This window comes from Chenopodium quinoa, unplaced genomic scaffold (assembly GCF_001683475.1).
Source record: "Chenopodium quinoa cultivar QQ74 unplaced genomic scaffold, ASM168347v1, whole genome shotgun sequence".
NCBI lineage: Eukaryota > Viridiplantae > Streptophyta > Magnoliopsida > Caryophyllales > Amaranthaceae > Chenopodium > Chenopodium quinoa.
Window position 1 is genome coordinate 252,338 of NW_018742415.1, and position 12,972 is coordinate 265,309.

Genomic DNA, 12,972 nt, shown 5'->3' on the forward strand with positions numbered 1-12,972 from the left:
AAGTAACCCCTAAAAAAATTATAAAAAAAAAAAAAAGTACCCTTGAAAAAAAAATATAAGTAACTCCTGAAAAAAAAAAAATACAAGTAACCCTTGAATAACTAATCCATACAATTAATCCCTGAAAAAAAAAATACAAGTAACTCCTGAAAAAAAATACAAGTAACTCCTGAAAAAAAATACAAGTAACTCCTGAAAAAAAAATACAAGTAACTCTTGAAAAAAAAATACAAGTAACTCCTGAAAAAAAAAAATTACAAGTAACTCTTGAAAAAAAAAAACAAGTAACCCCTGAAAAATACAAATAACCCTGACAAAACCAGTAACCCCGTTATGCGCATGAACAGTAACCCCGTTATGCGCGCGTCAGAATCCATTATTTTTACTGACTTGGCAACAGGCCTGTGCACCAAAAAAGCTTTGTATCTGTTTATAATATCAGTATATTCTATTCATCAATCAAATCAAACAAATATATTTTATATTTTGATATAATAAGTCAGGCCAAATAGAAAGATTTATAAGTAGTACGGAATACAATTATTGCACATAATAATATATTGTAGCTCTTAGACTTATTAGGAGTAAAATTCCCATAGGTATTACTAGTGTGACCTCACAGCTAAGAACTAACAAAATAAGTGTATCAATTAAATACATATGCAATCTGATGAGTAAATCACTAATCTCAGAAATCATACATAATATAATCATTTGATCAAAGACAATGAATTCAATAATATGCTGCATCACCATACAGAATCAGATCAATACTTCCCCATATATGACAATTATGCAAACCATTAGCCATGTAAGCATATGAATTAAATCAAAGCAATTCAAACAAATTAAAAATAGGAAAACTTTTGTATACACCTGGTTTTCAGTAATTTACTGTACGTCGGGTACACTTTTGTCAGATTTAGTGTCACTTTTGTCAAATTTAGTGTCACTTTTGTCAAATTTATCAATAAAGCATAAATAACTCTTATATATGTCACGGTAACTTTTGTGCGTTTTAGTGTAACTTTTGCACATTTTATTGTCACTTCATAACGGATGTTCAGTAATTTACTAAACATCCCTTTTATTTAAAAGTTTGTGTTAAAAATATTAACTATACAAATTAGTACTGACACATCACACAATAATAGCTAAATAATGGGATCTTAGCTTGACGAAACATTCAGATAGCACAATCCATAAATTCTATCAGAATTATAAAGAACTTCATGACCTTTCTTGAATTGCTTCAAACATTTATTACGAAACTTGCAGATAATTCATTATTCAAGTTTATAGCATCTAATGGATTATTGTTGATGCAAGAATCCCTCGATGCTTAAACATTCATCAACAATCGAATACTAATATTCTATTTTCTTTAATTTGTTTACTACTATTTCATATAAATAATTTGCTTAATATAGATTAACCAGTAGCTTAATGAAAGCATAAATTCATCCAATTCGACACAAACATAGCTTATTTAATCGAAAAAATTTAAAATCAAACAGAAAGTTACATTAGGAATTTATTCAAAAACAATAAAATAAAAGAACCTAACCTGTAATTATTTCAGAAATTACGTTTTAATGATAGATCTTTGTACTATGTAATTGTACAATTTTAGCAAAACAAACGTAACGTGCTATTGATTTCTTTTGTTTGTTTGCATAGTCAGCTTGCTCAATTGGCTAGATTGTTGTTGATAACGTATTATGAAAATAGGAAAATTTTGAGAGATGGATAGAGAATTAATGTGTCTATCTTCATTCCATAAGATGATATATACATATTTACCTACAATAAAATTAGGGTTTGGTTATATAAGAATATAAACCCTACATCTATAATATTTCGGAATGATACAAGGTTGATAATGGATATCAACAAATATTTCATAACAACCATTTAAAAAAAAAAACAAAACAAAAAAAAAACGGGTAATAAAAGAGCTACTTTGATAAAAGATTTATTCATATAACTGAGATATCCACTTATTCATAACTCTAGCTATTGGTGGGTTAAGGAGTAAACCAACTGTATCGGAAAGCAGTCATGATTATAGAGTGTAAATCTTTGCATAGGCCTATAGTAATGGAGTCAAAGCTAGTATCTTTTGTAATTAATGAGCATGAGTTTTTGAATCGACAGTATTCTTGTGCTTTTTGTAATCATATTATTACTAACTCACAAAATCAAATTCCAACTTAGTAGGGTTAGCAATAAGGTTTTGCATGGTGTGCTTGCTGCACATAAAGCTGTATATCAACACCATGGAGATGCCTTACTTAGCCACTATTGAGAAGCTGAAAAGGCAGGATCACATTGAAATTCATAATCAATAAGGGAGTTTCCGTCAGCAAAAAGCTATTAGATGGAGACGTCAATGCAAAAACTTCCCTCGCACCAATTCAAAGTCTATTAGCTAGGCAAACGCATAACAGAATAGTTGGGGCTTGGTACTCTGAATTTTGAACCTAATGAGCGCTGTCATTGAAGTTTTTATTCAATACTATAAACAATATTTGGCAAAGCATTGAGTAATAGGAGAAAAGTTCAGCAATAATTTATTGCAATAATTAGTGCGTAGCCCGACCTTGTAATTATCAATTGTATATATTTATTTTCATATTTATAACATAGTTGATAGTTTGATTAGATGGTAAAATAACCATCTTTTTAATAAGAGGTTGGGTGTTCGAATCTCAGATGCAAGTTAATTGAATAGTGATGATGTAGCATAATGATAGATGGAGTAGTAGGGCTATAAGTCTATCATATGCTAAGTTAGTGCTTGATTTTGGCAAGTGTGATTGATTAATTTGGAAGAATTAACTTTGTTGATTATGATATTATCCTGTTGTGGCTCAACTGATCAATCAAACGTTATTGTTTATATCCTGAACCTGGTGCTGCTTTCTGGTGGACTATAAAGTTTTATTCAGGGGAATGCCTTATCCTACTCATCCTTTGCCTGCTACTGCCATTGCATTCCTGTGTAGTCGTGTTGCTCATTCTCGAACCTGGTGTCACGATCGGTTTTCATTGTTGCTGTGTTACCTTTTTTTTTTTTTTTCCTTTGTCCTATATGATTGTTCTTGAATTCCATATTTTTGTAATGCCCTGAAAGATGCTGGCTGTGTTGAGGATGCTGCTCACTGCTCAGTACTATCTTTATGTGCTAATTATGTGTCCTTTATCTACGACCTTATGTTTTTCTATCCCATTAACATCTAAAATAATACATTGGAACGGGCTTAATAAAAAGTTCAATCATCTTCGATCTTTGGCATAATCATAGGACATTCGACAAGCACAATAGCACTTCTGTTTACATTTTATATGAAAGACTTCTGTTTACATTTTACAGTACAGTTTTACAGGCCAAGAGCAAAGAAACAAGACAGAGATTACATAGAATGGATGAAAAGAAGAGACATCACCAATTAGCCTTATTCACCATAGAATTAAGCAGTACCTGTTGACCTGTTCTGCATCACTTTGCATTCAGATGCTGATATCCAATAATGAACAAATCCAGTATCATTCTTGATTTGAAACTACATGGTATTCAGAACTCTGTACTCTGATCTCGTCTTTACTTACTTTAGTCCATGAACTTCTCCATACCATGAACAAACTCACCCTACATTGTAAAATTACAACAAATTCACATAAGAAAGCAGATGCTACTGAAACAAACAGCTAGTAGAATTATCAATGTAGACAGATAAAAACTCTCCTGATAAGAGTGAAGTTGCAATTTTGCACAGCTTCTTCACAGATGGCTTAAAGAACACTAATTATTGGGGACAGGGGACAAGTGTTGCTCAACCTCAATTTCAGGAAAAATACCTCAAACAACAATCTCTACCCAACAACAACCTAAAAGGCTTCCGTGTTGCACGACTGCAGTGCCACGTCTCAAGAATGTTGGAGAATGAGGGGTAGGGAGACGGGCAAAGGGGATTTTTATGAAAGCATGTGATGGGCAGTCATGACTCATGAGTATCAGAGAAGAGGATCTATCAAAGAACCCATGAGCTAACCTGTTCACAGGCAACTGATTGCCCATAAAAAAAATGTCTCATATATATGTTTCAATGTTTTTTTTTTTTTTTTTTTTTTGACGCATTAAATGTTTCAATGGTTAAAGATAATCAGATTATTATAAATAAAAAATAAAATAAAATAAAATAAGAAAAACCTGCTCTCATCTTCTGTGGGCAGAAAATTCACTTAAAATCCATAGTGTTGACATGTACGAGAAGAGCACTAGAACACAAGCATAGAAGTGAATGGCCTTGCAGACTCTTGTAATGGGGTAATCTGAATTGGGGGATAACATCAAGAAAGCAATGTTCATGTAGTTTTCATCCTTGATCTGTTTGTTCATTGCCTTTTTCATTCAAGAATTTTAATAATCTCTTCATGTTTTACAAATTATATGGTTACAACAGTAGTGCAAAAAATAAACCAGCAGGAAGTATAATTGTCTAGCTGATGCTCATAAAGTTTTCCCATGGTTGTTAAATTTTTATTTTATTGTTTATTTTTCTTATGGTAGTATAGATTGTGCACCTTTTCCTGATTATCAATCAGGGATTAGAGTTTATGTCTAATTGACTTTTATTCTACTATAAAAGCTAAGGCAAGAGAACATTTAGCTAAGGGAACTATAGAGTGCATTGACGGAGTGACGGACAACTATGGTGAGGTCCAAGGCTATCTCAATTCATCAATAATAGGTTATAACCTGATTTAATTTTCTGTTTTCCAACTTTTCAAGGGAAGGGAATGGTTTAACATTATGTATCTAAATATCATAGCTAAAATGTGAAAAAAATATAAAAATAAATTAGAGCTCACAATAAAAAATTAATGTACTTATTAATTAATACTCTTTGAACAGAGCTTAGTCACACAAGTAGTTGTAGACCTAGTAGTCATAGTAAGTAGTATGTGTTCAGCAACATGTCTAAACACTACTTAATCCAAATAATAATGTTTAGAAATATCTAATAACTACTAGTTTATTGCTGACATCTACTCTCAAAGCTAATATTTACTCACAAAGCTACAAGCTACTACAGCAACTAATATTGTTGAACATGCCCAACAAAGGAAATTTTCACAGCTTAAAGCTAGCATTCACACATTTATCATTCCACATTTCAACAGCTACAAAATTCATCTGAAAACTAATGGTTAATTTAACAGCTACCGGCTACTAAAACTGCTAGTATACCAAGCAGGAGACCAAACAACTTTGTATTGCATTTCCCTCCTCCATAGACTTGTACAGTTTTAAAGGTGTATTCACAAGCAATATAGCTTGTATAAATCGATAAAATGAACTGGCCAACACTAGTTTGTCCCCCTTCAAATAATGATAAAGAAAAGGATAATAGAGGATAGCTGCTTGTATCAGCTGAAAGAACGCAAAAATACCTCTCTGTTTCAATGGTTCTTTTTGCAAGCATGAGTGTCAGGAACACTGGAACAACAGCTGCAGATAAATGCTTCAGACTGTGTCCACTGACAACATGATGAGTCAACTCATAAACAGGTTTATCTTCAGCTTCTAATATCTTTGCAAGTAGATAGAAAGCTGCACATAGAAAAGAAAAGCAAAAGTAAAGCAGGATATAGATCTTGATATAATCTCTACAAAATTAAAAGCATCGTGATCAATACCACAAACCTGCAGCCCAAAGCCAGTAAGTGGAATGTGTGTACATGGGAGGCAATAGAATGGCCATCAAGGGCAAGGCTATGCAAGGCACAAACTGCACAACTGCATAAGGACGAAGATCATCAAAAAACCTGTACAGGAGGTGTGAGTAAAGTAGGATTAGACATTTGCAAACTTCTACCATATTAACTGAAGCCACATCTACAGCAGATAAAAAAAAAGATTCTTTTTCATCAAAACAATGAAGGAATGATGGATCAGTTAGCTCTATCCAACATTTAAGGCTTAAAAAGAATCATTATAAAACTCTATAATACTACTTAACATAACCATTTTCTCCTTGGGCGAAGCTAGAATTTTTTTTTTTTTTTTTTTTAAGGTTCAGTTACAATTATCAATGAAGATGGAAAAAGGTGTTGTTGGGGGGGGGGGGGAATCCCTCCTTTTTTTGCCAGAGTTGTTTCCTAGTTGACTTGCGTACACAAACCATTAATGTGTCTCTTAACCTTCATTTCAACATTGACGTTGAAAAACTTAAAAACACAAAAACAGAATCAATTAATTTGGAAAAACAGAAGGAAAAAAATAAAATAAAAGAGGTCTCACCGCCAATACAGTATGCTTATAATGCCTGCTAGAAGCAAAGGTATAATAGATGCAGTACCCTTCTGCTCATCAATCCTCTCCATAATAAAAATTGCAACAAGTGACGTGAATGCAATAGTCATCTGTATGCAAACATGAAACATATGCTCAGTATTATTAATTTCAACGTAATATGTAAGCATCCTCTAGTTGCATCAGAATTTAAGATTCAGGTAATGAATAAGTCAGAAAGGATAAATGGAGCACAATCAATAATTTATGAATCTTAAAAAACCACAACTTTGCCCAAAATTCCTTATCTACGGTGTTCGGACGAAAATACGCCTAAAAAAATACAAATACATTTTTGCCTCTTCCTTCCATCATCTACTTTTGTTTGCTGAGTACTCACCACAACCACAATTTCATCTCCTCCACTCCTCCTCTTACCCCTTTCTTTTCAGTGAGATTATCTGCCTAACCCTCCCTCTTTCTTCTCTTTCCTCCTATTTCATCACCATCATTGAAAATTTGAACTCTCCATGTTTTGCTCTTTCTCCTCCATTGAAGCCTGCTGTTGAGCTTTTTTTTTTTGGGGGGTTTTATTATCGAACATGAATTTCATTTGGGAGTTCGATTTCACACTACTGTTAAATTAATTGGTAGCATGGACAATTTAGGGTTCTAATATGGTGGATTATTCAGCTATTAGGGGTAGTTACTCTAACTGATAGAAATTTATAGTGGAGCGATTATCTGGGGGTTTTGAACTTCAGATTCACCATCGTCGTCGTGGAATCAAACGTAACACAATGATAGGCAGGAACTAGAGCTTCTGAGTCAAACTGGAAGGAGAGAGAGAGAGAGATAGTGGAATCACCAGATCAAGTGAAATGGGAATACAGAGGACAGAGATCAAGCATACTGAAATCGAGAACATTAATAAAATTGTCAAAAGGTATAACTCTATTGATCTCTTATATTTATATTCCTTTTCCATCATCATTGCTTAGTAAGTCATCTTTAAATTTTTTATAGATGCTTTCTCTTTTTTCAATGGTAAATCAGATTAATTTGAAAAAGAGAGTAGGATTTTCAATAGTGTGAAATCTTGACACATTTGAGCTACAATCAGCTAAAATTTATTTCTATGAACATCATTCTACTATTACCCCCAAATCAGTAAGATCGAAGCAGCAAATTAGCCATGTCAAAGATTTCAAATTTGTTGCTATTTATATTACTACCTTGGTTTCTTATTATTTGCAACAAAGAGAGGTATTATTTGTGATATACAAATATTCCTTTGTTGCAAGTAATAAGAAATGGAGGTAGTAATTATTTACTGGGTTTTTCCTCTTGTTTCTTCCCTCAATCACTACTACATTGTGGGCGATCAAATCCCTATTTTTGCCAACAAGTAGCCCATTGAATTATCCCAGGTACCCACCATTTTCCTTTTTTTTTTTAATTTTATTATTTTATTGATTAAAAAATCAATTTACTTCTAAATTTCTTTTCATTGCCTTCTTTTTTTAGCGTTGGTCTGATTTTAGCTTTAAATTCTTGGCATACATATTCTCTTGAGAAAATGGGTATAGTATTCTTAATCTTTAGTGAAAGTTTAATTATAACCAAAAATATTCACCAATGGTGAAGGTGATATGATGCTTAGAGAATGATCCGTGGCAGTAAGTGAACTATGACAATTATTCTCATGGTCTTACCAAACATTTTACAAAAATGATTTAAGCTATTTTTATTGACTTGTGCAGGGAATTTTGTAAAATGGTAAATTGGTGATAAAGATTTTCATTTAGGGGGCGTTTGGTTGGGGGTAATAAACAAAGGGAATGGAAATGAGAGGGTTTCATTCCCTTTGTTATTGTTTGTTTGCCACATTTTCCCATTCCCTTTACCCCTTTTTATTTTTGGGTTCACCCATTTTCCCTCTACACTCATTCCCCACCCCCCCCCTTTCCATTCCCATTCCCCTCATCCCCACTACACCACCAACCTCACACCAACCACCACCTTGCTGCCCTACCCCACCATCCAGCCACTTTGCTGCCTCTCCCCAGTCATCGCTGCTCCGACGTCGCCGTCGCCCCTCCTCATTAGTCACCGCCCAATGACCGATCTCCCTCGACCACCTTGCTCCTTCCTCATCAGTCGCTGCCTTTGGTCGCACGTAGATCGTCATTCCTCCACCCCATGGTCGCCATAAATCGTCGGTCCTTCTCCACCCCTCCCTTGCCTTGACCCTCGCCGCCCTTCCCGTTCTCGAAAAACCACCCCCTCCCAATCTCCCATCACGCAAAAACCCTCCCTCTCCCCTCAAAACCGTCGACCTCCGTTGCCCCCACCCTCGCAACCCTAACCCAAGTAGCTAGGGTTTCGAGGGTGGGGGTAATGGCGACCGACGGTTTTGAGGGGAGAAGGAGGATTTTTTAGGGTTTTTGCGTGATGGGAAATTGGGAGGGGTGGTTTTTCGAGGACGGGAGGGGCGGTGACAGTGAGAGGGGCGGCGGCTAGGCTGTAGGTAGCTATAACTGTTGAAATTGGAGGTGTTGCGGTTGTATTGTGGTGGTGCTGTGGTGGTGTGATTCTTGGGTGTTTTTTATGAAAACAAACAACATGTTAAAAAGAATGGGTTTCATTCCATTCTCTTTGATTACCTTTCTTTATTCCATTCTGATTCCCTTGGGCGAACCAAATAGCCCCTTACTGAAGTGAGGAAATTAGGAAATTGAGTAGCAAAAGCACCAACAGTAGATGAAGGCCCTAGTTGGAGTAGTCTGAAGCTCACAATTGATGGCGATAGATAATGCTTTGATTCAAATTACTTGGAAGATGATATTGTTTGAACTTAACTAAACCAAAAGTTTAATATTTACTCATAATTAGTATTTACATAAAATTATCACGACTTGTTTGAATTGAATTAAACTTATCTAAATGTATTAAAATTTATTTTAGGGGAAAATTGAATGTGGGTAGCTCTTCTTATCTTCTTAACCCGTGTCTAAACATGTTAGATTATATTCCCTCTCCAAACTGATTGGAGTCTGAGTGATTAAATCAACTAACAGTAAAAAAATGATGAGAAAAATAGCTCAATTAGTTTAATAAGTACTCCCAAGTCTCTAATGAGGTCTCACTAGAACAGAACACTATATAAATGAAGTTATATGTTGTTAAAATGAATCTGTTTTGCAGTTAGATTTTTAATAACTCTCAATTATGCATGTAGTTATGTTTTCTTATTCTATACACAGAAAGGGTTTATTTCTCTTAACTCGGGTTTCACAGATTTGGACCGATTGTATTTAATTAAACTTATCCATTGTCTTTGTAGATGTAAATTGGACTTAGATAGCCATTTGGACCATAACATTAACTATTGGCTCATTTTATCCTGTTTTAACACCAGTTTCATTAATTTTCCAGAATTCACATTACAAATTGCAAAACACATTTTCCACACAAATATGTACAATTACAACTGCAGTTTCATACCAAACAATCAACCAATACGCATCCACACACCGAAGGGAAAACTAACACGGAGCGCATTGTGCGTGGCCGAGCATACTAGTAATCTCAAAAGTACCATATGGATAGATAATAGCATGCTAGATTATCAAACAAAAAACTCACCGGCAAGCGATCCCACACCAGTCGAGCATCATCTGGTTGGAGATGATAGTAAGATGAACCAAAACCAACAGCTGCAACACCAATGTAGAAAAAGGTCCAACCCCAAACTTCACCTTGCAAGCTTTAAAAAAAAAAAAAAAAAAAAAAAAAAGACTTCATACACATCTGGTAGCAATACAGCTTTAAAGCACAAGATAAAAGAAAATAAAAGTACATGATAGAAGCCACATTCAAGTACCTCAATTTAAAATAATTTCCACAGTGACAAAGTATCAGCCCTATAATGCCAGTAACAGGAAAAGGGACATTGGAAATGACATTGAGCATATTGGGGATTCCTGAAAGTACTCCGAAAAAGTTTAATTTCATAATAAAGTAATAATAGAAGCCCTGAATCTGAGATGAAAAACATAAACATCATCACAAAATGTGAAAAAGTAAAAATGACAACAAGAAAAGGAGAAAGATGATCCTTATAATCGTTTAACCAATATTGCATTTTTTAACAACAATGAAGCAAACTTGGCTAGTACATAAATCCTAATAATAAGATCATGAATTTTCGACAAGCAAAGGAGAAAGATGATCCTTACAATCGTTTAACCAAAATTGCATTTTTTAACAACATTAAAGCAAACTTGGCTAGTATATAAATCCTAATAATAAGATCATTAATTTAGTTATTGCCAAGAAGTGTTCTATTACACTTGTTTGTTTTATTGCAGGTTGTGCCTAATATACAACAGATATATATCTTTTAGCTTGACTTAGTTAAACCTTGAAACAGGTAAAAGAAGTCAGTGTCATGTAATTTCATGAAAGTTGTAATGATCCGAGTGCAGGTATCTTTTGGGTCTCAAGAACACAAATTAACAAGCACGCACACACAAGCATGTTAAGGTTGAGAGAAGCAAAGATATAGATTACATCATTAATAACATACCAACAACAATAACCCAATTACCACGTACCAAACCGAACTATTGATGAGAAAGAAGGAATGTATCAACTGGCAAATCCTTACATCTTAAAAACTTTCTATTTAATTAATTACTCCTTCTAAATCCATATTTATCTCAAGTCCCACAAAGATACATTTCCAAGGGCTTGAGAACTATAAGATAAACAATGATTCTAACAGGACAACTTGGCTTATATGCTCATTTGTGTAATACAAAAAGGGTTTCTAAGATTGTACGAGCAATTCTCCAGCTAACGCAACTTGCTCATTTTGTATTTCTTCTATCAAAAATCAATGATCATGTTAATAGTGCAATCCGTAAATGTGACTACTAAAAACAGAGAAATTGAAATTTTGTCATCTTCAATTCCTCATAAGTTGGCCTGTCTCTCTGTACCATAACAAAAAATTCAACGAAAGGAAAAATACATATACCTTATAATCTAATTTTTGCCGACATAACATCCATACACATTCTTAAACTTCTAAACATATACCCCAAAAACACAAAATCAAAGCAATTCAGCCTAAATTCCTCTGCCTTCACGGGTTCATGTCCCCACATCTTTACACTATCCATTTCACTATACTGTTATTATCAACACCAGTCATTGAACCTACTTCAACCTCCCTGACTGACTAAATCGAGATATTCATCAGTATTCATTCGACAACAAAAACCATAATACGGAGTATTACACGATAGAACCATTCTAATGACCAAACTGACAATTAAGTAGATGCAATTATTGGAAGATACATGCAAATTAAAACCAACTGACCCACTAAAATGTTCATTACCCTCTTCTTGATTCCAACAGCTCTACACAACCCAATTAACTAAACTGAAATAGGTGATGTCAGTTATTAGATTTCGCTCTAATTAGAGCAATTGATTAAACCAAGAAATTTAATAGTTCAGGAAAATAATCACAATTTAACACTACAGAATCACAGTAATAGACAAATTAAATTCTTAAATAGACATAATAATAGCATAAATTATGCAATTTTAAGTTCACCCCTAAAATAAATTCAAAACCTAGGATGAAGCAAGTTTGATTAGATGATTTAAATTAAAATTCATACAAAATCAAAGTAATTAAGACTGACCCAAAAATTGACGCTGATCAGCAAAGTTGTGGTACTCTTGAGATTGAGGAATCGTAGGAGTAACGATCATCAACACAACGAAGGTTAGAACTGCAATCACCCAAAGGTATATTGTTCGTTTCTCCATCTTTTTTCTTCTTCGCAAGAAATTGGAAGAACAGAGTCTCGTCGTCTGCTTCGTTTACTTTAAATCTTTGAAGATGTTTGAGTTTTGGTGTTTCTAAGCTATCCCTGATGCTTTTTCAAAATTAAAAACTATACCCTTCACCTCACAATATTTTACAAATACTTAGTAATATCCGTTAACGAAAGTTAAATTTTTTTCTCAACAATGGTGTCCTGTTAATTAATTTGATATGTGTCCGGTTTTAATTGGTTTAATACTTTTAAAAGAAATTTAAAAATCAGAAAATAAAAAAAAATAAAGTTATTGTTGTTATAAAATAACGAGAAATATAAAAGATCGAGAGGGAATTGAAATGTGTATTCTACTTATATATATATATATATATATATATATATATATATAGGAGGAGGCTCTCGTGAGAATTTTTCTTATGTGAGAACACTCTTTTTGTTCTAAATTTTTACTCGTATGTTCTAAATTTTAAATCTAATGTTCTAAACGTTTCCTTAGGTGTTCTAAATTAAATCAAATGTTTTAATTTAGTACTCACATGTTCTAAACCATAAATTAGTTAAATTTAATATCATAAATTTTAAATAACTTGTTCCAAAATTTTAACTTATATGTTCTAAATTTTAAAATGTGTGTTCTAAGATTTTTAATTATATGTTCCAGATTTTAAAGCGTATGTTCTATTTTTTACTCATATGTTCTAAATTTTTTACTCACACTTTCTATATTCTATATCAGTTTGTTCTAAATTTTTATTCACATGTTCATAATCTTAAATCAGATTTTCTAAATTTTACTCATATGTTTAAAATT

The 12,972-nt window shown here is 33.4% G+C and overlaps 1 protein-coding gene across 1 annotated transcript; it reads right to left on the reverse strand.

Moving 5' to 3' along the window:
- Positions 1-3,267: 3,267 nt before the first annotated feature.
- LOC110706820 lies at positions 3,268-12,297 on the reverse strand. Its single transcript, XM_021884781.1, has 7 exons — positions 12,021-12,297; positions 10,185-10,284; positions 9,947-10,067; positions 6,308-6,429; positions 5,711-5,832; positions 5,458-5,617; positions 3,268-3,652 (listed from the first exon to the last, which is right to left on the reverse strand). Exons 1-7 carry the CDS (start codon positions 12,145-12,147, stop codon positions 3,550-3,552), a joined length of 855 nt encoding a protein of 284 aa, XP_021740473.1. The 5' UTR covers positions 12,148-12,297; the 3' UTR covers positions 3,268-3,549.
- Between the last annotated feature and the right edge of the window lie 675 nt (positions 12,298-12,972).